A 24,284-nucleotide genomic window follows, 5' to 3' on the forward strand; every position below is an offset into this window, starting at 1 on the left:
GCTCCGGACGCCGACCGAAGCCGCGTCCTGATTGGCGGGGCGCACCCCTCCCCCACTCTTCCTTCCCGCCTCTTCCTCTCGGCGCCTGCCTCTCCCTCCACCAGCAGAGCCCAAGACCAACAACTAGGCCGAGAATATCCGCACCTCCCGCTCAGTCCGCCCGCCGACCCTGCCCGCCCGGGGCACCGCTTCACGCCGACCCCTTCCAGCGGCACCCCGCACCCGCTCGACCTCACCTGGGCAGGGAGGCCCCATCTCGCTCTCCCTGTCTGGAGCTGGTTTTAAATCGCGCGCCGAGACGCTTTAACGGCGTAACGGCCGCGGTGACGTTTGCCGTGGGCGGGGCCAGAAGCGGGCCTGCGCAGGCCGCCGCATCCTCCGCCCGTAAAGGGGGTGTGCCGGGCTGTGCGCTAGTGTGCTGCTTGGAATGGCTGGTTTCCTGCTCGGTTCCTGTGAGCGCACTGTAGAGGGTCCATGGACTCCCTGAAATAGCATGAAAACTCCCTCTTTTCGAGCTTAGACGCGGAACTGGGCACGAGCCCACTAGCTGGGCTCCAGCGCGGAGCAGGACGGGCGAAGACACTGCTTTCACGCAATTCACTTTCTAACGATGGGGGCAGATTACTAGGAAACAAGGTTAATTTCTCATAGTGACCTGTATTACGAGGGCAGCAAAACACTAAGGAGGTAGAAAGCGATGGATGGGGTATGGGACAGAGGTGAGAAGGAGACAACAACACAATGGACGGATCGGGCAGGCGAAGGACAGGTGCAAAATGTCGTATATACAGTTTTGAATGAAGGCCATCATTTTTACTCACATTCTTGTGAAAAGCTTAATGGATATCTACACCTCCCCCCCCCCCCCCAACACACACTCCTACCCCTGCCACACTAAAGAAAAGGTTAAGGTCAGAAATGAGATGGGTATAATTGGCACCTATCCGTTCTTCATCTGATCCCAAGAATCGTATTATGGGAGGAAAGGCCAGGGCAATTTCCCCAAATATCTCTAGAATATCCTATAATTTCTTTTTTTTAATTTATTTTGAGAGAGAGAAGGAGAATCCCAAACAGGATCTGCACTGTCAACACGGAGCCGGACCTGGGCCTTAACCCCATGAGCTCTGAGGTCATGACCTGAGCCAAAATCAAGAGCCTAACTGGCCGAGCCACTCAGGCACCACTCTGCCCCCATTATTTCTTACAACACACATCTGGCATTTGATGCAGTGTTTCCCCTCAAGGGTGTTATTGGTATTCAGGGTGAAACAATTCTTGACACGTGGGACTCTGTAGGACTGTTCAGCAACCTCCACACCATTTGTCCGCTGAATGCCATCAGTGCCCCTCCGTCATTCAAAGTACTACCCTTTGTTGGAAACCTCTTCATAAGCCTATTTGCTTTTGCACAAATAGTGACCACCTTCAAATCTTTAGCGCAAGGCAGTGTGGAATAGAGAGGAGAATGCAGGTTTACAGTGTCTTTCAGCGAATGATTCTACCAGCCACCCAGGGACCCAAATCAGCACCCAGGAGCCATCCTGGATGCCTTACTCTCTATACACAATCTATTGTTGAACTCTTTTTACTTCCTAAAAAGCTCTTCAGCCCTGCGTCTCTTTTTCATCCATATTACCTTCTTGCTGGTCTGCAGCAGCCCCACACCTGCTTGGACACCCTCCTCATTACACCCAGGGTGGTGGTTGCTAAGTACCTGTTGCTAAGTACCAACCTGTCACTTCCCAAAGTCTGAAACCATTCAAAAGTTCCATTGCTCTGGGAACTTGTAAAGTGGTCTAGAAGGCCCTACAGGGTCTGGTCCCTGCAGCCTCTCCAGCTTCATCTTGCACCTTGCCTCCGCTTACTTCCTGCCCTCCAGACACTTGGACCTTCCATCAGACTCTCCCTCATCATGCCCATTCCCACAAGGCCTCTGCACGTGCCATGTGCACATGTCCTCCACATAGGATCTCAACCCCATCTTCACCCAGTTGGCACCTGTCAAGTTTCCGCTCACATCACTGCCTCAGGGAAGCCTTCCTTGATACGCTCAAGTGTCCTTACTGGAAGTTTTAGTGGAACTTGTCACCTTTGAAATTTCACATCCGCTGGTGTGACTATTTCATGTCTATCTCCTCCACAGGTTGTCAGTTCCGTGAGGATGAAGCCATTGTTTTCCCAGGGCCCGGTGCTAGCCCCGGACACAGCAAGTGCTTGAATATGTATTGAATGTGTGAAGTGGGAAGACAAGCTTAAATCCTCGGTTGGGCATGTGAACCTCTCCGGGCCTCATTTTCTTCTGTTTATAAAACATTGAAGATAATACCCCTTCACTGGACTGCTTGGGGCTCCCTGTGCTGGGAGAGAGAGCCAGCTCCACCCCCTGCAGGCGGGTCATTCACCTCCAGATCTGAATGCCGTCTTTGTTTCTCGAGGGGTTAGTTGAGTGGAGAGTGCCAAAAGATTGAATGATTTATCAGTGGTTTGAGTGGTATGCAAAACTCAATTGCTCTGCACACACCCCAAGTAGTGCCTCCCGCCCCCACTCCTGGTCTGCCAGAAAAGCAGTACTGGGGCCATTCCCCTTCCCCATTTCACTCCTTACCAAGATCTACTTCCCCGAAATGAATGGCAAAAACCTTTAGGTGAGGAACAATACTGTTATCGGTTGGCGACCTGAACAATCTTTCGGCTTCAAATTGGCCCTGACCTTCCATCCTGCAGCTGGCTTGTATCATCATGTAGTTCATGATATAAACAAGTCACTGGGGCTCAACAGGCATGTAGTGCAAATGGCTTTACATTCATTTTGGCCTCTGAGCAAATGCCTTTAATTTTTGTATGTGATACGAAACTCCTGACCTAAAGACTGGGCTAAGGACCAACAATTTCTGTCTTCTAGAATTTCTAAACAACATACCACCCTTTATCTTAATGTAGTGCTTTTAGCTTTTCAAAGCATGTTAACTCCTACATCTTGATATTCCCAAGACCATGCTGGAAGGTTGCTAGGACATGCACTTTCCTCCGGGCTCTGCCTTTTACTAGCTATGTGACCTTGGGGAAGTTGTGTACCATTTCTTTTTCTTTTTTAAATTTATTTTGAGAGAGACAGAGACAGCGCGAGTTGGGGAGGGACAGAGAGAGAATCCCAAGCAAGCTCCCCACTCTCAGCACAGAGCCCAATGCAGAGTTCAAACCCAGGAACTGTGAGATCATGACCTGAACCGAAACCAAGAGTCGGACGCTTAACCGACTGAGCCACCCAGGCGCCCCAGTGTGTACCATTTCTGTGCCTCAGTTTCCTCATAGGTAAAATGGAAGGGATAAAGCCCTCACTTCATGGTGTTGTAGTGTGAGGACTAAATGAGTTACCTCACTTAGAGGTAACTTAGCATTAAGAACAGTGCCTGGACCATTGGCAATGCTCAATGAACGTTAAGTATAACCATTACTAGAACTCCTGTTGTATCCTGGGTGCCGGCCAGGAATTGTTTTAGAATAAAGCTCAGCTTCCTAAATTATCTAGAGAAGTTTCCCCTTTCATTGTAAGAGTATTCCCAGAGCACAACAGCTCTGTTCTTTCCATTACTACTTGTTTTTTCTATACTCGTTCTTAACACCCTCTGCCCCACCCAAGCTTCGCTGACTGTTCCCTTTGTTGTCTTCTGTTCGCTCCTGTTTTCTTACCTCTTACTAGACTGGAAACCACAGAGCTCTAGAACATCATACTTTCAACTTGACAGATTTGTGCCTCCTACAGCTTCTGCATGTTGTTTGTAGTCTTTTAAATTGGCTGATATTTTGGTTTGGGCACCATGAAAATGAATAACATTCTGAATTATTCTTTCCTGGCTACTGGCCATGCCACTGGGAAACCTCAGGGCAGACTGGTTCAAGGTGCACTGAGAAATAGCAGGATGTACTGGATGAAGCTATCAGGAGAACATGAACATCTTGGGAACAGGCATGTGAGAATACTGGTCTTCTGTGTGTGTTATTATGTAGATTCCAACTGACACACAAAATAACTTCCTTTATTGATTCAGAACTAAAACATCAACAAATTGTTTTCTAAACAAAAAGAATATGGATGTTTCTAAAACATCAAAATCCCAACGAGCATGGAACCAACCATCACTGCATCTTAGCTTGAAAGCAGTACCTGGCAGGTGTCAGCAGATAACACGGGAGCACAGCCATTAATGTGTGGTAGGAGCCTCAAATATTGACTCGCATCAGCTTCTGGGACATAAATTTGTAATTTAATTTTGCCATGGGAGGGGTGTGGATACAGCAAAAGCCCACAAGGCCAGCATCTAAACCCCCCTGTGATCGAGTTAAATGTGAGGCCAGGTTCTCCTCCCCAGATCTTCCTGGCATGCAGGGAAGGAACAGCATTGTTATTTCCAAAACAACCACACCCACAACTACAGTCACTTTTCTTAAGCCTCCTCATCAGGATGCCCAGGTTTTTGAAAGAAGGGAAAAATCCACCAATCGTATCTTCAGAATCACGACTTTGTTGGAGCTGGACTGCTCCACGGTCCCTTCCTGTCCGACCCTGGCAACGGGCCTGGATTGTGATGATCCTGCTTTGCAAAACCGCAAACATAGTTCAAAAAACTCCCTTTGTCATCTTTGAAAAGAGAATACAAAGGCATTAACAGACTGAGAAAAAGCACGGCTACACATGGGGGTTAAACCTTTTCATTTGACCAAACAAATGGCTCCCTTTAGAAACACTAATTGTTCATCTCAGAGCCACCCGCCCCCCACCCCGCCAAAAAAAAAAAAAGACTGTCCTCTGTAAGGGTTTCATAACATTGGTTCCAGGCTTGAGAAGCTTGTTAGATGCTGGCTATGTCATTAATTTTAGGAAATACACTAAATTTACTAAATTTACACAATTATGAAATAGATCACCATTGACTTAATATTTGTGAATCAGTGCTAATGAATTCTTTGGCTAGTAGTGGGAGTTTTCTTTCAGATTCATAAAAACAGCTGTATTATATTCTACTTCATATATTATATGAAAATAGGGCTAAATTAAGAAAAAGGAAAACAAACATCTTGGTTATATCTTCAAATAGAGAAGGTCGGAAAAATTAGATCCTAACATACGAGCAATTGCCTTCACAGGTATTTAGGATAAAATGATGCGCTGTCAGCTTGGATGTGAATTAAACTAACAGTTCAACCAGGAAACCAGGTTGCAAGGAATGTTGCTGGGAGTCATTCACAAAAAGGAATAAGCTGCGACGGAGGTATTCTCTGGTTCTCTTTCACTTCCAGTGTTGATACAAAACACAACTTCACAGGCCGCCTCTGGATTTCAACTCTAGCTGCAAGATCCTCCTATAACACCCGTTTCCCTGGGCCCTCTTTGGGTCATGCTAAAAGGCAGGAGAAGAAAACCTCAGAAGACACACTGTAGATCAGACCCTACAGGTTGGACCCCATCCTTATGAGCACTTCGGGTACCCCGTAAAGTGTCTTCATCTATCATAGCGCCCCCCACTGGCAAGGTAAACATCACACATACCACTGACGTGTCCTGAAAAATAAACTCTTTGGCAGCCTGAGGAATCAGAAACACCTTCTCCCCTTTTTTAATGGCCTTTACATTAATGTGCCCCAGCCAATGGGGCACAGGGCAGCGTTTTCACTTGGGTCAGAAGGTTGTGGAATTCTTCCACTGCCTGTGAGTGTGCCATGGGGTTTAGCACTAGGTGTTGGAAGAGATTCACAGGCTCGGCATTCCGAAATGTCTTAGGGATCGGGATGGTCAGGGGCAGGAAGGTGTTACCAATGAGGAAATGATGGAGGGACCGTTGCTGGAGGCCACGGCCCAAGAACCAGAGGATGTCCTGGAGCCGCTGGGAGAGCATGCTGTGCTGCCAGTCTGTTAGGGGCAGCCGCAGCAACAGGTGCATGAGGGCCGTTTTGAAGTGGTAAGAGGTGAGGATAGGACGAGATGCTCCCCGGGGTAAGCTCTGAAGGTCCCGGAGACTTAAAATGATCTGGAGGCACTTGAGGTGGCAGGTGTTCTCCGGAGCAAAACGCCCTACCAGCTTCAGGAACAAGTGTTCACAGGCTGCAGAGGACTCAGGCCAGTCCACACTGGTGAGCTGTTCCTGGTCAGGAGCCTGACTCACCAAGTAGACCAACGTGTCTTCCCGTTGCACCCCCAGAACCAAGTGGATCGAGAGAAAGCGGCCTGAGCGGTAGTCCAGCCTGAGCTTGCAGGAGGTGGTAGACGGTGGGAGGCTGAGCTTAAAGTCATACTTGTGGGCCACAAGGGCCCAGGCATTGCCCATCATGTTCCGGAACCACTGTACTGTCTTGCACACGTCCAGGTGGGAGCCAGTGCAGAGAGCCACCTTGATGGTGCTGCTACACTTGCTTAGGAGAGCCGAGCGATCCCTGTGGTGGTGCACCAGGCACAGCACGTCCCCCAGAATCTTCTCACGCTTGCACACACATTCCGACTCCACCAGCACAGAGCCACAGCGGCGGCCTAGGGTCGGATCCCTCATCTCCAGCACAAACATAGTGCCCTGCGGAGGGACAATGGGCACCAGGATATCAAATTCCTGCGTCTCGTGAAGGGTTCCCCATTTCTCAAAGGCAGCCCCGATGCCCAGGCAGTCCTCCAGCTGTGGGTGAGCCTCCCGGCGGCTGAGCACCCGACAGGCCTCAATGAGGTCATCCACAAAGCTCTCTACGAATTCGCAGGTGCAGGACAGATCACGGGTGACATTCTGGACGTAGTGTTTGTAAAAGGATTCCAGGGCCTCCCTCGAGGGGAAGTCAGTAAGCCAGTTATAGGAGGTGACGGGCACAACACGGACTTCCTCCTCCTCCTCATCGCTGCTGGAATCAAAGGCCGGCTCATGCTGCATGTTCTGTCGCAGGAGCTCAAAGACGAGAAAAAGGCAGAAGAGGCCAGCATTCCACAGGTTTCCCAGCAGCCAGCCCAGTGGCCCCTCCTGGCCATCAGCCTGGAATGGCCACCCCATGTCTTGCTTCCCCAACACTAACTGGTCACTGGATGTGTCTCCTCTCCAGAAGTTCTCTGCCTTCTGCTTCTGCTCGGCTGCCCGCTTTCTCTCTTCAAACTCTAGCTCCAACTGGCGCATCTCCTCACTCATCCGCTTCTCCAGCTGCCGACTTCTGGCTAGTGTGTCCAGGTCCATCCGGTCGCTGACCATCAAGGGGTGGTGAACAACATACATCACTGCCAGGAACAGAAGGCTTATCACAGCCATGGAGGCCTCTGCATCTGGAGAAGTTAGGAGGGTGGGAGTCAGTGGTGATCTTCGGGGTTCATCTGCTCTCCAGTGCGTACTCCCCAGAGCCCTGGAACCCCAAATCCTGGAAGGTACTCAGGACAAACAGAAAGCTCACAGAGCTGGGCATGGACAGAGCAAGGGTCTGCCCAGGAGGTGGTCTGGGAGAAATGGGATCAGCAAGATGTGCCACTCAGTCTTTCTGCTTTCCTTCCACATGGTGTGGGTGGTATTTAGGCTTCCAGAGTATGGACCCAGGACTGTTTTCATTCCTGTGTAGAATAGGGAGGGGGACCCTTGTGGTAGGGTGGCCTCACCCGACTCATCAGTCCACCGTGGGCACCAGGAAGGCACCGTGCCCTGCTGATCCCAGAGGGCCTTCCACTGGCAGAAAGTACGGATCTTCCTGGGCAACACCTTTCCTCTTGCCAGGCAGCCAACCCCAGGCCCCCAGCTGTAGCATCCCACTTCTGTGACTTCACAATCCTCATTCTGCTCACCCTGTGTCATCAGACCACTCAGCCTCTCCTCCCTCGTGCCCAGTGGGGCAACTGCCAGTGGGCACCAGGGAGGTACAGTCCTGCCATCCTCCTCTCCACTGATTCCTGCTGTGCTCTCTCTCTCTGAGGTCCTAAGGCTTATTATGCTGCATGCCCCTTCTTCGATGGGCCAGACGCAGAGGCAGGGAAGGCTCCACCTCTCAGCCCAGGAAAGTTCATGAAGAACCAGCTGCCCAAAGCCACTTGACAGTCAGCAGTCATCGGATCCTCTGCCTCCCCACCCACCACGAGGCCGGAAGCTTCTTGCATTCACCCCCACAAATTACTGGGCTTACCGAGATTACGAGATTACGAAGGACTATGCCGTGTGGGCGCTGAAGCCAGGTGGAGGGACTCTCCTCCCTTTGGAACTTGGCCTTGCTTAGTCTCACTGCCCGCTCCAGGAGCTCTGTTAAAATTTACAAGGTACGGGGCTGGGCTGTGGTTCAAAGCAGGGTGCCCCCTCCCATTCATAACTTCCCCAAATTCCACGCCCAGAGATCTCTATTCCCATCCGCCTACCCTTCTGGGGGTTTCTCCCAGGACTTGGGGCCAGGTTACTCACCGTCGGTGTTAGCGGGAACACGGTCTTAAAGAGACAGTGCGGCCTGACCGCCCCCGCCTTTTTCCCGGCGGGGTGGGAGCTCCGTGTGCCTCGCCGGGGCCGCCCGGGGGAGTAGCCCCTCTCTCCTCTCCCGGGGAACGCACCATCTTGTCCGAGGGCCCGATTGCCAGTGCGCGGCCCGCCTGGGAGACCCCACCGCGCCGGGCGCCGCTCCGTGGGCGCGGGCCCCGCACCGCGGATCCCGCCGTCCAGGCTCCGCCCCTCCCAAGCTCCTCCTACCCCAACCCCACCGCCCAGCGCGCAGCGGGAGCGCCGCCCTGGGGCCCCGGTGGCCCTGATCGCGTACGCGCGCCTTCCCTCCGCCGCTCCGACTCCCGCGGGGTCTTGTGCAGAGCGGAGGGGTCGCGGTCTCGGACTCACAGCCGAGGGGCGCGCACGCCCCTGGGGGTGGTGCCAGGGGCAACTGCAGTGCCGGTTGCCGGCTTCACGGAGCTCGGTTCGCCGAGGATATACTCACTGGGAATTTGGAACGCAGCGTACCTGTACAGCGAAGAGGATCGTGGCATGACTAGGAATTGACGGGTGGGGGGGACAGTGCGCGTCATTCCCTCTTCGGGTTCGTCCTGCGCAAAACTGCACAGGAGCTGAGGTGTGTCGACAAGGTCCATAAGGTGCCTCTCACCCCCAGCCCACGCCCAGGCTCAGGTGTCTTTCCCCACCTCCTTTCTCCTATGGAGGTGGTTGTCATTAAAGGACCAGACAGAACGCAAAGACCTGGCTTGAGGCCTTACTTGTCACTCACTACGTAGGAGTAAGAATCCTAAACCTCCGGGGTAGCTCTGTTGATGAGATGGCGTATAAAGGAAAACTTCATGAAGTGTGGAAACTGGACAAGATTTATAATACACTAAGATATCCCAACAGAAGGGATTTCCCAGAGAGGCTGAAGAACCCCCAGCCTTCCTGTCCTGCGTCAGCTAACCAAGGAGAAAAGGAAGTGATATCTTTCCATGCTTATTAACTAAAGTCCTTCTTCCGGAAGACAATCAAGTTTCAGGCCTCCTTATCCAGTGGCAATGTAGAGGTGGCCCCAAACAACTTGGACAGTGCTTCCAAAAACACTTATTTCCCTGTGGAGGAGGAAAGACTGTCTTCTGGCTGACCATGACTGAAGTTCCAAAGTTAATTTTTATGAACTTGAGGGCTACTACCAGTAAGCATTAGTGCTATCAGGCAGTGACAATGAAATTTTCTATTATTTTTTTATGACAACGTTGGGATGAAAAAAATACATTTCAGGGTGTGCAAAACAATGGTGTTTAAAACCACATGTTTAAAAATGTGTCATGATCAAATAAGGGTTTGTTTCAAAAGTGATTGGCATGTCAGAAGACATTTGCTCGTTCGTGCTCATGAAGTTGGTTGCTATAGCAGATAAACTCCAAGCTGGAGAAATATTCATCCATGTAAATATCACACTTAAAGCAGCAAGAAGCCCTCTAGCAGTGAACATTTCTTGGCCTGTTTTTGGTGATTTTTCTTCTTCAGCATAATGGGAAGTGATTGCTGGCTTAGTGGGATTATCGAGTCACTTGGACACCTTGGCATTGATGCTAATTGGTGATTGTACACAAATGACATGAGGAAACTGGCACTGGCCACTCATTTTAACAATTGAATTCCACTGTGGTGGGATTGACCCTTGTCAAGGAAGGAAACATGGTAGTTTCCCCTCCAAATAGTTTTATTTTTATCATTGGAAAATAAGACCTAGAACGTAAGTACCTTCATAACCTATGTACGATTCTGCCTCTTGGCCTGCAAAACCTAAAGTGTGTTTGAGACTATTAGTGTTTTTTGGGGCACCTGGCTGGCTCAGTTGGAGAAGTATGTGACTCTTGATCTCAGGGTCATGAGTTCGAGCCCCACATTGGGTGCAGGGATAACTTAAATAAACAAAAGTAAAAATAAAGACTATTAGTGTTTTGGTGAGAAGAGTTGCTCAAAGAATTGAGAATGTGGGTAGAAACATCAATAATCAATTTAGGGGCTCCTGGGTGGTTCAGTCAGTTAAGCGTCCAACTTGTGATCTCAGCTCAGGTCTTGATCCCAGGGTCATGAGTTTGAGCCCCGTGCTGGGCTCTGTGCTGGGCATGAAGCCTACTTTATTTTTTATTTATTTAAAAAAAAAATTTTTTTTTCAACGTTTATTTATTTTTTTGGGACAGAGAGAGACAGAGCATGAACGGGGGAGGGGCAGAGAGAGAGGGAGACACAGAATCGGAAACAGGCTCCAGGCTCTGAGCCATCAGCCCAGAGCCTGACGCGGGGCTCGAAGTCCCTGACCGTGAGATCGTGACCTGGCTGAAGTCAGACGCTTAACCGACTGCGCCACCCAGGCGCCCCTGAAGCCTACTTTAAAAAAAAAAAAAAAAAAGAAATCAATTTAAAAAACAGGTCACATGATTCTGAGTGATTTTTGGTGCTGGGCATGAAGCCTACTTTAAAAAAAAAAAGAAATTGGGGCGCCTGGGTGGCGCAGTCGGTTAAGCGTCCGACTTCAGCCAGGTCACGATCTCACGGTCCGGGAGTTCGAGCCCCGCGTCAGGCTCTGGGCTGATGGCTCGGAGCCTGGAGCCTGTTTCCGATTCTGTGTCTCCCTCTCTCTCTGCCCCTCCCCCGTTCATGCTCGGTCTCTCTCTGTCCCCAAAATAAAATAAAACGTTGAAAAAAAATTAAAAAAAAAAAGAAATCAATTTAAAAACAGGTCACATGATTCTGAGTGATTTTTCTTTGGCTTGATGAATCGGCAAATGTTACTAATACCGCTCAGTTATTGCTGTTTTTTGTTGTTGTTGTTGTTTGTTTGTTTTTGAGAGAGAGAGAGAGAGAATCCCAGCAGGGGCAGTCCCAAGATGGGCAGAGAGAGAAGTGGGGCTTAGCTGAAACGGGGCTCATGTTTTACCTGAAGGTGGACTCGTGTTCACCAGATGTGGGGCTTGAACTCACAAACCATGAGATCATGACTTGAACAGAAGTCAGATGCTCAACAGCTGAGGCACCCAGGCGCCTGAGTTGCTGCTGTTTATTCAGGAAGCCAATGCAGAGTTTGCAATTACTGAAGAATTAGACTTTATGAATAGTCTGCATGGGACAACTACAGGCAGGAATATTTATTTAAAAAATTTTTTTTAATCTGTATTTATTTTTGAGAGAGAGAGAGGAGAGACAGAGTGCGACTGGGGGAGGAATGGAGAAAGAGGGAGACACAGGATCTGGAGCAGGCTCCAGGCTCTGAGCTGTCAGCACAGAGCCCGATGCGGGGCTCAAACTCATGAACTGTGAGATCAGGACCTGAGCTGAAGTTGGACGCTTAACCAACTGAGCCACCCAGGTGCCCCAAGAATATTTCAAAGCTGAGAAAACACTAATTCAGTACAACCTGACGTGGAATCTGTTAATATATGTTACAACCGATGGTAATAAAAAAACATGGAACAGAAAAAGGCTTAGATAGGCAAATTTACAAAGCTTGTGAAAATGTCAGGTGTTTGAAGCCTATGGTTATTCGTCATATTATTCATTGGCAGGTACTTTGTGGAAAATATTTGAATCTGTCATGTATTTGTGAACCACTAGTGTCAATGGTAAACTTTGTTCATTCTCATGAACTTAAATATCGTCAGTTCTGGGAAGTTCCATCAGAAATAGATACTGAGTATCTTGACTTGCCCTACCATCATTATCAGTTTACAATCTTTTCGAGCTTGGGGATGAGATTAAAATTTTTCTAAACAAGGGGCACCTGGGTGGCTCAGTCGGCTTAAGCATCCGACTTTGGCTCAGGTCATGATCTCACAGTTGGTGGGTTCAAGCCCTGCATCAGGCTCCCCGCTGACAGTGCAGAGCCTGCTTAGGATTCTCTTTCTCCCTCTCTCTCTGCCTCTGCCCCTCCCCCACTCATGTTTTTTTTTCTCTCTCTCTCTCTCTCAAAATAAACTTAAAAAAATGTAAAACACATTTTTTTCTAAACAAGAACTGCCCTCAGCTAGTCTTACCAAACACTGAACGACTTTGGAAATGAGCTTTTTGTTGTAGATTTGAGACTGTTTCTTAATGAAGTCAACATAAATTTACAAGTCAAAATGGCATTTACATGTGAAATTTATTCTCGGACCAAATCATTTTAACAAACAGTCACAAGTAATACCAAGCTGCTTTTTACACTTCCAGCGCTGTCAAAAGATTAAACAAGAAGCAAGATGTCCATTCCTACCTAAATTTGTAGCAGATATATTTTCTGAGCTCAAACTACAGTTCCAGCAGAGTTAGTCAGACATCAGTGCAAGTGGAAAGAATACTTCTATATTTCAAAATCCATTTAACTTTGCAATTGAGGATCTTCCACACAATCTTCAATTAGAAGTCATTAATCTGGGGGGCACCTGGGTGGCTTAGTCGGTTAAGCTTCCAACTTCAGCTCAGGTCATGATCTTGCCATTCGTGAGTTCAACCCCGCCTCCGGCTCTGTGCTGACAGCTCAGAGCCTGGAGCCTGCTTCAGATTCTGTGTCTCCCTCTCTCTCTGCTCTTCACCCACTCACACACTGTCTCTCTCTCTCAAAAATAAGTAAACATTAAAAAAAAATTTTTTAAAGAAGTGATTAACTGGGGGGTGCCTGGGTGGCTCAGTGGTTAAGTGTCTGATTCTTGATCTTGGCTCAGGTCATGATCTCACAGTTCATGAGACTGAGCCCCGGATCCAGCTTTGCACTAACTGGAGACTGCTTGGGATTCTCACTCTCCCTCCTTCCCTCTTTCTCTCTTCCCTACCCCACTCATGCTCTCTCTCTCTCTCTCTCTCTCAAAATAAATAAACATTTAAGAAAAAGAATTGATTTGGGGCGCCTGGGTGGCGCAGTCGGTTGAGCGTCCGACTTCAGCCAGGTCACGATCCCGCGGTCCGTGAGTTCGAGCCCCGCGTCGGGCTCTGGGCTGATGGCTCGGAGCCTGGAGCCTGTTTCCGATTCTGTGTCTCCCTCTCTCTCTGCCCCTCCCCCGTTCATGCTCTGTCTCTCTCTGTCCCAAAAATAAATAAAAAACGTTGAAAAAAAATTAAAAAAAAAAAAAAAGAAAAAGAATTGATTAATCTGTAGTGTAATGACATACTAAAAAGGCAAGTAAGAATCTAATATAAGAATGAATACTTTCAATTTAATATGAATACATTCATATTAATTCATAATATGAATATGTTTAATATGAATATGTTCAAATTAATATTTAATATGTTGTGGATTAATATATCAATTTTTGTTAGTAACTATTGAAAAACATTTTCAAAGAGGCAATATGTAATATCTCATTACATATCAGCATTAACAGATGAACATTTGCAATCAATGTGGATGATAGGAAACATACACTTTGAGCCCTAATTAAGTGACATGTTATTTCCAAAAAATAAAGGAATTCCATTCTTTTCATTAGTAGCCCCACATTACAAAAAAAAAAATGCACTTAACAATTATTATTGTACTTTGAATTTTGTCAATAGAATTTTGTGGAAATGTATTTTCTCTCTTGTTATGTAAACGCCTACATAACATCCATGATTCTGCCTCTTGGCTGGTAAACACTAAAACATTTACTATCTAGATGGCCATTTACAGAAAAAGTCAAGTGTCCTTTACTCTTTTTTTTTTTTAATTTTTTTTTTTAACGTTTATTTATTTTTGAGACAGAGAGAGACAGAGCATGAACGGGGGAGGGTCAGAGAGAGAGAGAGACACAGAATCTGAAACAGGCTCCAGGCTCTGAGCTGTCAGCACAGAGCCCGACGCGGGGCTCAAACTCACGGACCTCGAGATCATGACCTGAGCTGAAGTCGGCCGCTTAACCGACCGAGCCACCCAGGCGCCCCCTTTACTCTTTTTTTTTAATGTTTATTGATTCATTTTGAGAGAGAGCACGCGAGCAGAGTGCAAGCAGGGGAGGGGCAGAGAGGGAGAGAGAGAATCCCAAGCAGGCTCCATGCTGTCAGCACAGAGCCTAATATGGGGCTCAAACCCACTACCTTGAGATCATAACCTGAGCTGAAACCAAGAGTCGTGTGCTCTACCGACTGAGCCACCCAGGTACCCCTGTCCTTTGCTTTTAAGTAGCAAAACTTGCACATTTCCCCAAAAATTCATTTTTAAAGTTTTGTCTTTTTGTAAAAATGACACATGTTCATTGTAAACATGCATATTCTATAGGAGGAATAGGAAAAGAAGCTACTCTCATCCCACACTACTCAGAGATAAGTGTTACAGATTTGGGGAGTACCTTCTAGGCACGATTTGTGCCAGTATTTCCAAAAATTTGCCCCTTGAAACACTAGTGGCTCAAGTTGACCCTCATCAAAAAGATTTGTATGATGTTTCTTAGTATCATTTTAAAAACTCATAAACACACAAAAAAATTGTGAAAAATTTGGAAAATACAGAAAAGTTAAAAAAAAAAAAACCAACATTAAAATAAAATCACCCTGAGCCTGGGTGGCTCAGTCGGTTAAGCATCTGACTTTGGCTCAGGTCACGATCTCAAGGTCAGTGAGTTCCAGCCTTGCATCGGGCTCTGTGCTGACAGCTCAGAGCCTGGAGCCTGCTTCGGATTCTTTGTCTCCCTCTCTCTCTGCCCCATCCCCGCTTGTGCTCTGTCTCTCTCTGGCTCTCAAAAATGAATAAATGTTAAAAAAATTTTTTTTTTAATCACCCTTCATCCTTTGGTATCAGTTAGGATCCCCAGCAGGATTTGATTGCATACTTATGCTGGGTAATTGAGGGGGGTTTGATCAGGGAACAAGAGTTTCAGGGTTTGGGGAAAACTGCACAGGATGATTATGGTTCCTGGAGCCAGTCCAACAGGGAGCCTCTCTCTGGGTAAGGGTGAGGCGGAGGGGGAGTGATTTGTTACCAAAACTTAAGAGGGTAACTATGTGGAGAGGATGTCTGATAAGAAAATGTGGTCTTCAGTTGAGAGGATGAAGTCAACCCTGTGGGGCACCACAGGAAGAGAGCTGAGTTCTCTCAAAACTCATTTCCTGCTGATGCCTCCCATTGGCCAAAACCAATTGAACAAGGGAACAAGGGAGCCTTTTGATTCAATCCTTCTGGGTCAGTGCATGCCCTGGGGCACAGAGCAGGAATGAGAAAGAGGGGGGTCTGCAGGAGCAAAGAGAGAATATACACAATGTCACAGTCAAAGGTACCCAAACCCAATGAGCACCAGTCGGTGAGCTCAAACTCAGAGATGAAGCTGCCTTAGCTACATACAAACACATTTGAATCCCACATTTAGATCCACTGCGCTGTTCTCTAAAAAGAAACAGAATTCCTTCGAGGGGGATGACACAACATGTCAAGACATCCAAAAAGTCAGGTGAGCCTATAACATCTTGCTGAGGTTAGAAAATGAGAAGCCCAGGGGCGCCTGGGTGGCTCAGTCGATTAAGCATCTGACTTTGGCTCAGGTCATGATCTCACGGTTTGTGAGTTCAAGCCCCGCGTCGGGCTCTGTGCTGACAGCTCAGAGCCTGGAACCTGGTTCTGATTCTGTGTCTCCCTCTCTCTCTGTCCCTCCCCTGCTCATGCTCTGTCTCTGTCTCAGAAATAAATATTTAAAAAAAAGAAAAAAGAAAATGAGAAGCCCACTCAGACCTGTCTCAGGTGATGTTAGAAAAGGTATGAAGAGGCCACACAGAGAGAACTCCCACTGCTAGTGTGAATGGCAGATGACACATGAAAAAAATGTTAATTATTGGCATAACTTGAGCCATGGATCTGGGAAAATACTTTTTTTTTTTTTCAACGTTTATTTTTGGGACAGAGAGAGACAGAGCATGAACGGGGGAGGGGCAAAGAGAGGGAGACACAGAATCGGAAACAGGTTCCAGGCTCCGAGCCATCAGCCCAGAGCCTGACGCGGGGCTCGAACTCACGGACCGCGAGATGGTGACCTGGCTGAAGTCGGACGCTTAACCGACTGCGCCACCCTGGCGCCCCAGGAAAATACTTTTTAAGTGATATAAAGTTTTTGGAAAAGATTGTTGTGATGCACCCATGTGTTTTCAATATTTTTACCAAAATTAAATCACTATATAAGTCTTAGACTCATGTTTTGGTCATTACACAATAAACCTAAATTCCTAAAAATTTAGGAATATGCTGTATGTATAAAAAATAGAATGTGTAAGTCCACATTAAAGTGGGAAATAGACAAGGGGCGCCTGGGTGGCTCAGTCAGTTGAGCATCTGACTTTGGCCCAGGTCATGATCTCACATTCATGGGTCTGAGCCCAGCAACGTGCTCTGTGCTGACAGCTCGGAGCCTAGAGCCTGCTTCAGATTCTGTGTCTCCCTCTCTCTCTGCCCTTCCCCTACTCATTCTCTGTCTCTCTCTCTCTTAAAAATAAACATTAAAAATTTTTTTTTTATAAACTGGGAAATAGACCATTGTCTGGTAAGTGAACAAAAAAGCAGGTTACAAAAGCATGCTATAGTTTAATCCCTTGCGTGTGTATTACATGCCTAAGAAAAAGTTTCAAAGGGTGGATTCCAAAATAACTTACAGTGATCCTCTGAGGATGGAGAAATTGATTACAAGTGACTTTTACCTCTCTCTATGCCTTTTTTGAACTATATAACAACGAACAGATAGTATTTTCACATTGTAAAAATTCCGTTCAGACAGTGCCCAGTTAATGAATGAATGGGATCTGTGCTCAAAGATCTAGCGTGTCTTAGTTGAATAGAGCTCAACTTGGAGTTTCTAAAGAAGCAGGCGCTCCCACGCTGACGTGTTTAACCCAGGGATCCGATTTGTGCTCGGGCGGCGTCCTCGCGGTTCCGGAGACCCGGCAAGAGGCTTCCTCCGCCCGGTCAATTCACTGGGCGCCACGAGCGCCCTCCCCCAAACCGGGACAGCGCCGCAGCCACTGTAACTGTCCCCGCAGCCGCCTTGGCGCAGCCATGCTCCCGCCGCCTTTCCGCCCTCTCCAGGCTCTCAGCCCCACCCCCTGCCCCATCCAATCCCCCGCGACACATCGGTTAGAGCGAGCGACTTTGGGGGTCACAATGACGCGGGCGCATGGTTGCCAGACCCTGGAGAGCCTATGAACCAGGATCTGGGCCAGCACTTCGCTCCATGTCACATGCAGATGGGTGATAAGCGGGTAGATGCCATAGATGGAGACAAGGTATATTAGTTTCCTGGGGCTGCCACACATTTTTGGTGGCTTAATACAATAATACAATAAAAAAAATGATCCACTCTGGGGCACCTGGGTGGCTCAGTCGGTTACAACTTCGGCTCAGGTCATGATCTCACCGTTCCTGAGTCTGAGCCCCACACTGGGCTCAGCCCTGACAGCCTCCCTGAGCCTGCTTGGGATTCTGCCTCCCTCTCTCCCTGCCCATCCCCTCTTGCTCTCACTCTTTTTCAAACATAAATGAACATTGGAAAAAAAAAAAATTATCCACTCACAGTTCTGGAGGCCAGAAGTCCAAACTGAAGGCACTGGCAGGGCCATGCTTCCTCTGAAGGGTCTAGAGAAGAAGCCTTCCTTGCCTCGGGGTTTCTTACTTTGTAGTGGGATCATTCTGATCTGCAACTCCACCTTCATATCTCCTTCCGTGTGCCCTTCTCTGTCTCCTACAAGGAGGGTGTCTTTGGATATAGGCACCAACCTAATGCAGTATGGTCTCATTTTTGTCTTTACCTTAATCACACCTGCAAAGATCCTATTTTCAAACAAGGTCTCATTCCTAGGTTCCGGGTGGACGTGAATCTTCTGGGCGGTGGGGACACTATTTAACTCAGTACAGACATGTACTATCTGTATAGGTCTACACAGATAGATGGATTAAAAGGCAGACCCCGGATGGGGGTGGTATGAGAGGCTGAATTGTGTCCCCCTAAAACTCTGTGTTGAAGACCTAACCCTCAGTATCTCAGAATGCAACTCTATTTGGAAATAGGATCTTTGCAGATCGACGATCATGTTAAGATGAGGTCATCAGGGTAGGTCCTAATCCAGTATGACTGGTGTCTTTATAAAAAGGGGACCACCTCACACCCTTAGGATGGCTACCATAAGAAGCAAGAAGAGAGAGAGAGAGAGAGAGAGAGAGAGAGAGAATTACAAGTGTTGGTGAGGATGTGGAGAAACTGGAACCCCTCTACACTGTTGGCAAGAATGTAAAAGGGTGCAACCACCATGGAAAGCAATGGAAGTTCCTCAAAAAAATTAAAAATAGGACAACCAGATGGTCCAGCAATTCCACTTCCGGGTCGGTACCCCAAAGAAGTGAAAGCAAGGTCTTGAAGGGATATTTGTATATCCATGTTCATTATAGCATCGTTCTCAATAGCCAAAGGGCAGAAGCAACCCATGTGTCCATATGGAACAGTCATACAAAATTATCTTGACCCAGAGTGGAGGGCTGAGAGATCCGTGGGCAAGCCCTGGCTCTGCCACCTGATTGTTCTGTAACGTGGGCAAGTCACTTCCTGTCACTCTGGTCCTGGGCTCCTGATGTGTAAACACTGGGCCTGAATGGACCTCTTCCAGCTGGCATAGTTTTCATCTATTGAAAACAATGGCCCCAGTGTACCAGCCAGGCAAGCGCATGCCTTTCGTGCCTCAGACTCATTCAGCCTCAAGAACTGCGGGGGCCAGTTCCCCCAGGGTGGGTCGGGGACACTGATGTCAGATCTGTGATGTCAGCACCACACACTGGCTAAAAGGACCCATGCCCCCAGTCTCTCTCAAGTTGTAACCAAATGGTTGCCTGAAAAGACACCAGAGGCTGAGATGAGGGTCCCTTCTCTGCTTTCCTACATATGATGCAATCAACCTTGTGCCTGGCACCCACCAAGCAGGCCTTGCCCTCACCCCATCTGCCTCCCAGAGCACATGCGTTCCTCCTCACTCAGCCAACCCAGAGTCCCTGAGGCTCCTAGCTAGGCTGGAACTGGCCTCAATTTGGCCTCCCAGAGTACGGCCTCCTCCTGCTCTGTCTTCCTCTTGTTCTCAAGGATGGCCCCGCTTGTCAGAGCCCTCCTCTCCCTGGTTCCCAATCTGCCATTCTGCCCTGGACTGTGGACTGATGCCTGACTTGGCCCTGAATGTTAACACATGGCATTTGCAAGGACATTCCCTTACACCTAGGCACTAGCTAGATTCTCATTTCTCTCTACAAAGGGTATCTGCAAAAAAAATTTTTTTCCCATCTTGGGTTATTTCCTTGAAAAAAAAATATATATCTGGTTGGTGACATTTTCTCAGACTCTAAAATTGTAACACACATGTTATAGTAATTATATGAATCTTTATGGGACCACAGGAAGTGAATACTAAGGTTGGGCTGTCCTGGCAAATCCAGGTGAATGGTCAACGGGACTATGATCTCAACAGTGGAATTCCTTGCTGATCCCCAAACCCTGGACTTTGCCCCATCCCCTATTCACTTACTTCCCAAAAACTCCCTCTCCTGTCTTCTGGGTCTAAGTGTCTCCTCGGTGAGTGTCTCCCAGCACCCAGCCCTTGAAACAAGCAGGTGTCACATTTTAGGGAATGAATCGATGGCTTTGGACAACCACTCTCCCCAATCCAGTCAGTGTCCCTTTCTTGTCTTTTTTACCCCATCAGACACTCCACTCCAGCGAGGCCTTTGGCTTCTGTCCTCAAAGTGCATTGTTATAGCACTCCTTGCTATGAAGGAGACACAAATTATCTGAGTTGGGAAAGAAAGAGGAGAGGGGGAAGAGGGACATAGAAAGGTTAGAGGCTAGGGTGAGTCCTGATGGAGGGGCCCATCATTGCTCTGCCTAAAACCCCCAGAGGGGGCCAAAGGGAAAAAAAAATCATTTCCCCCCTACCCTTCTAAGTTCTCTGTGCGGGACCTTGTAATAAGATTAACAAGAGAAAGAATTACATAATTGTATTCACATGCATACTTCATGTATGCATTAGGAGACACCTAGGAAAAAATGAGTAACTCTCCAAGATGGCTTAGAACTCAGGCTTAGGGGCACCTGGGTGGCTCAGTCAGTTGAGCATCCAACTCTTAATTTCAGTTCGGGTCATGATCTTATAGTTCATGGGATCGAGCCCCACATCAGGCTCTGCAAGCTCTCTCTCTCTCACTCTCTGTTCCTCCCCCACTCACTCACTCTCTTAAAAATAAACATTAAAAAAAGAACAACAACTCAGGCTTAAATACCACTTATCAGACAAAAGAAAGAAGGGTGTGGGGGAGGCCAGTTATGAGAGATGACCAGGAAAAGTACAGAAAACAAGAGTGAGGTTTGTTCTGCATTTAAGTGCCTTCTTCATTAGTAAGAGTTTATTTTAATTAAAAGCAACTTTTAAAATTTTTATTCATTTTTGAGAGGGGAGAGGGGCAGAGAAAGGGGGGGGGGACACAGAATCTGAAGCAGGCTCTGGGCTCCAAGCTGTCAGCACAGAGGCCAACGTGGGGCTCAAACCCATGAACCGTGAGATCATGACCTGAGCTGAAGTCGGACACTTAACTGACTGAGCCACCCAGCCTCCTCAAAAGTATATTTTAAAGTCATTCTTCTCTTCCTGGTTCAGAGAGGGAGACGCCTTTATAAGTGGAGTTTTCTTTTATAAATATAGATTTCTCTTACAAAAGGGAAACTTCTACTCTATTTTCAGAGCTTCTCCTTTGCCTGCTACTTCTCAAAATTATCAGCTCAAAATTTTCCTAATGCCAAAGATATCCTAACGTATATTTTTGGGTGGTACTTTCTGGTCTTCTATGGAGTGAAGGGGATCCTGATAGTTTGAACATAAGAGAGATGGAGAGGGGCTGCACAAGATCTCTGCTGTGTGTAAAGAGACCTGGGGACTGCTCCAGCAAGCTTCCACGGGGCCTCAAAGGAGTGGAAGTGGCAGAGGGCATGCAAAAAGGTAGACCTCTGGAGCCCAGAGCTGTACTCGGGACCTGCATGAGCCAGCAGATGGGAGCAGAGGGCCAAGGAGTGAGTTTCTTCCAAGAACTTGGGTGCAGCCTTGGAGAAAGGGGTTGTGGGAAGTATAATAAAAAACAAAATCTTCTTCCAACCCAGAACACCTCTCCACAAAGGTATTAGGACAAAAAACAAAAACAAAAACAAAAACAAAAACAAAACCAACCAGTTTTGTTATTAAATAAGCATTAAATCAGTGAAGGAAATCAGAATGTCACCCCAAAACATACTTTTAACATAAAAATTATGTTGAGCTGAAGGCAATTAAGAAGCAAAAAATGCAGTAAAATCTCTCTCTACACTTCCCCCTTTCTGACTAAAGGCAGGACATAAACTCCTCCCTTACTGAGGACAGACTTATCAGCCCAGAGACAGCACCAGAGGAACCTGCAAGCACACCTCACTTCATGAGTTTCCTCCTGTACATTTACCTTCCTACAGTTTGCTGCCCTTGGAAGCTTAAAAATGCTTTCCTTTGGGGGCGATTGGGTGGCTTAGCTGGTTAAGCATCTGACTCTTGATTTCAGCTCAAGTCATGATCTCACAGTTCATGAAATCAAGCCCCCATGTCAGGCTCTGCACTGACAGTGGAGATCCTGCTGGGTATTCTCTCTCTCTCTCTGCTTCTCTCTGTCTCTGAAAATAAAACAAAAACCTGCTTTCCTTTGTCCTGTCATTTCTCCACAAATTGATTGTTCTTTATTGAAGGTGCTTCATAAGCTAGAGTTCTAAGCCGCCACTTCGAGTTACTCTTTGTGTAGGTTTCTTCAACTATACAAATTAAGAAATTTTTGTTTTGTTAGCGTCCCATTTGAAAAATCCAAGATGGGTAGAAGTAAAATTTTGCCTGCCCTACCCCAGAATGTGCACTACCTCCCTTGACGTTTGAATTTTTTTTTTAATTTTTTTTTCAACGTTTATTTTTATTTTTGGGACAGAGAGAGACAGAGCATGAACGGGGGAGGGGCAGAGAGAGAGGGAGACACAGAATCCGAAACAGGCTCCAGGCTCTGAGCCATCAGCCCAGAGCCCGACGCGGGGCTCGAACTCACGGACCGCAAGATCGTGACCTGGTTGAAGTCGGATGCTTAACCGACTGCGCCACCCAGGCGCCCCTGAATTTTTTTTTTTAAAGTAGGCTCCATGCCCAGGGTAGGGCTTCAACTAGACAACTGCCCCGCACTCCCACCCCCCAATCAAGAATGCCAGTCAGGTGTCCCAATGTTTGCATTTCATAAAGATAGCTCCCAGGCCCCTGATGAAACATTCCTGAGCTGTGAGACTGGCCAGAGTGCTAGTGGCTTGGTCATTATAAAGATTTACGTACAGGGGTGCCTGGGTGGCTCATTCAGTTAAGTGTCCACCTTTGGCTCAGGTCATGATCTTGTGGTTCATGAGTTCAAGCCCAGCATCAGGCTCTCTGCTGTCAGCACAGAGCCCGCTTCAGATCCTCTGTACCCCCCCCCCAACCCTGCTCTCTGCCCCTCCCCTGCTCATGCTCTCTCTCTCAAAAATAAACATTAAAAAAAAAGATTTACGTACACTGAAGAGGACAGAAAAAGACATTCTGAAAAGAAAGGGAGTGGGAGAAGTCTCTCATCAACAAGGAGAATTAAGCCTCTTATTTGTAATTTGTGTCTGGCCTTATGGGGTCCTGACTGAGCCAACCGACACTTGCCTGGGCTTGTCCTGAATTGACCAGGGTAATTTCTGCCACACAATGGGATGGAAACTTAAGCCAGGAATTCAATGTAAGTGGAGACATTTTTTTAAAGTGGATTTTATTTTTGCACCTCTGAATTCCTGCTGTACACCATTTAAAGCATTTGAAGCTAAATGAGGTTTAATTCTCACAAAAGTACATGGCTTCTGACTGGGAAGAGGTATGGGAGCTACCTCTCAGGGAGATAAGTAGACACCTGCCTTCGCTCTGACACCTGGGCAGAGGACACGGCACAGCAAGTGGCAGTCACATTCCTGTCCCTGCAAACACCCGCCAGTCACACCTTGGGCAGGAGCCCTGCCTAATACCTTGGCTCCCACTGCCTCTTGGCTAAAGTCCAGGTGCCCACCCTGACTCAGGCCCCGGTGATGTATCCTAGTCCATCCTGACCCCTGGGCCACTCTGAGTTCCTTTTGGTTCCTTGAGAGCACCAGGCTGTTCCCTGTGGTGAAATCCTGCTTACCCACCAGGTGCAGCTGGAAGGACGTGGCCTCTGGGGGCCTTCTGTGACTCTCCCAGGACTGGGTTAGGTGCCCCCATCATGTGCCATCCCTCCCATTACCCCCTGAGAGAAGCTCTTTCTTTCCATCTCTGCTGCCTAACAAAATAGGCACCAATTAGAGCTGAACGAATGGATGGTGGGCAGGCGGGTGGCCAGGGCCTCTCTCACCCAGGGCAGCCCACACCTGGTCATCTCTCATGCCCAGTAGCGTGCAGTGAGGTCTACCTGATGAGCAGGAGGGGCTAGGCAGGGTCCAGGAGCTGATCTGTGTATGTTGCATCCAGCACACTCTGCTTGGCCTCCTGGGCCAGTGCATTCTGCTTCCTGCCTGTCAGATGCAGAGCTGCTTCTTGGCTCATGTGGTGAAAAGGATGGATGGACAGACAAAAGGACAGAGGGACAAGTTGGGGGGGGGGGGTATGCATCAGGGCCACAACCTCCATCCCGGGGGCTCCCTGTATCTTTCTGCTCTTCTTATCTGCCCTGGCAGGGATGGTCAGGCCAGGCCAGTGACCGGCAGGGTGACTAGGAGAGTGCTTGACTCACCCTGGGCCTATCCAGCATGACAGAGCCCAGAACCTGGGCACAATTAAAAAAAAAATTTTTTTTTTAAACATTTA

General features: G+C 47.9%; 2 protein-coding genes and 1 long non-coding RNA gene across 7 annotated transcripts in view; 1 reads left to right on the forward strand and 2 right to left on the reverse strand.

Moving 5' to 3' along the window:
* NCAPH (non-SMC condensin I complex subunit H) overlaps nucleotides 1-365 on the reverse strand; it is a 34,251-nt gene extending 33,886 nt beyond the window's left edge. For both annotated transcript variants that reach the window (XM_043604059.1, XM_043604058.1), the window contains exon 1: nucleotides 237-365. In XM_043604059.1, the coding sequence (XP_043459994.1) occupies nucleotides 237-255 (19 nt within the window). In that variant the 5' untranslated portion in view covers nucleotides 256-365. The remainder of the gene's footprint in view (nucleotides 1-236) is intronic.
* A 301-nt stretch (nucleotides 366-666) lies between these two features.
* LOC122497221 lies at nucleotides 667-2,328 on the forward strand. Its single transcript, XR_006301057.1, has 2 exons — nucleotides 667-769; nucleotides 2,147-2,328. It is a non-coding gene; the product is annotated as an uncharacterized LOC122497221 (long non-coding RNA).
* A 1,691-nt stretch (nucleotides 2,329-4,019) lies between these two features.
* Nucleotides 4,020-8,696, reverse strand: ITPRIPL1 (ITPRIP like 1). 4 transcript variants are annotated; one of them, XM_043604061.1, is made up of 3 exons: nucleotides 8,403-8,696; nucleotides 8,134-8,246; nucleotides 4,020-7,291 (listed from the first exon to the last, which is right to left on the reverse strand). In XM_043604061.1, the coding sequence occupies exon 3, from the start codon at nucleotides 7,275-7,277 to the stop codon at nucleotides 5,634-5,636; it is 1,644 nt and encodes a 547-aa protein (XP_043459996.1). In that variant the 5' UTR covers nucleotides 7,278-7,291; nucleotides 8,134-8,246; nucleotides 8,403-8,696; the 3' UTR covers nucleotides 4,020-5,633. The 4 variants fall into 4 exon arrangements, with proteins under 4 accessions (XP_043459996.1, XP_043459997.1, XP_043459998.1 ...); XM_043604062.1 differs by having other exon boundaries at nucleotides 4,020-7,570; XM_043604063.1 differs by lacking the exon at nucleotides 8,134-8,246.
* Nucleotides 8,697-24,284: the final 15,588 nt, after the last annotated feature.

The sequence above is a fragment of the Prionailurus bengalensis genome, chromosome A3 (assembly GCF_016509475.1).
Source record: "Prionailurus bengalensis isolate Pbe53 chromosome A3, Fcat_Pben_1.1_paternal_pri, whole genome shotgun sequence".
Classification (NCBI taxonomy): domain Eukaryota; kingdom Metazoa; phylum Chordata; class Mammalia; order Carnivora; family Felidae; genus Prionailurus; species Prionailurus bengalensis.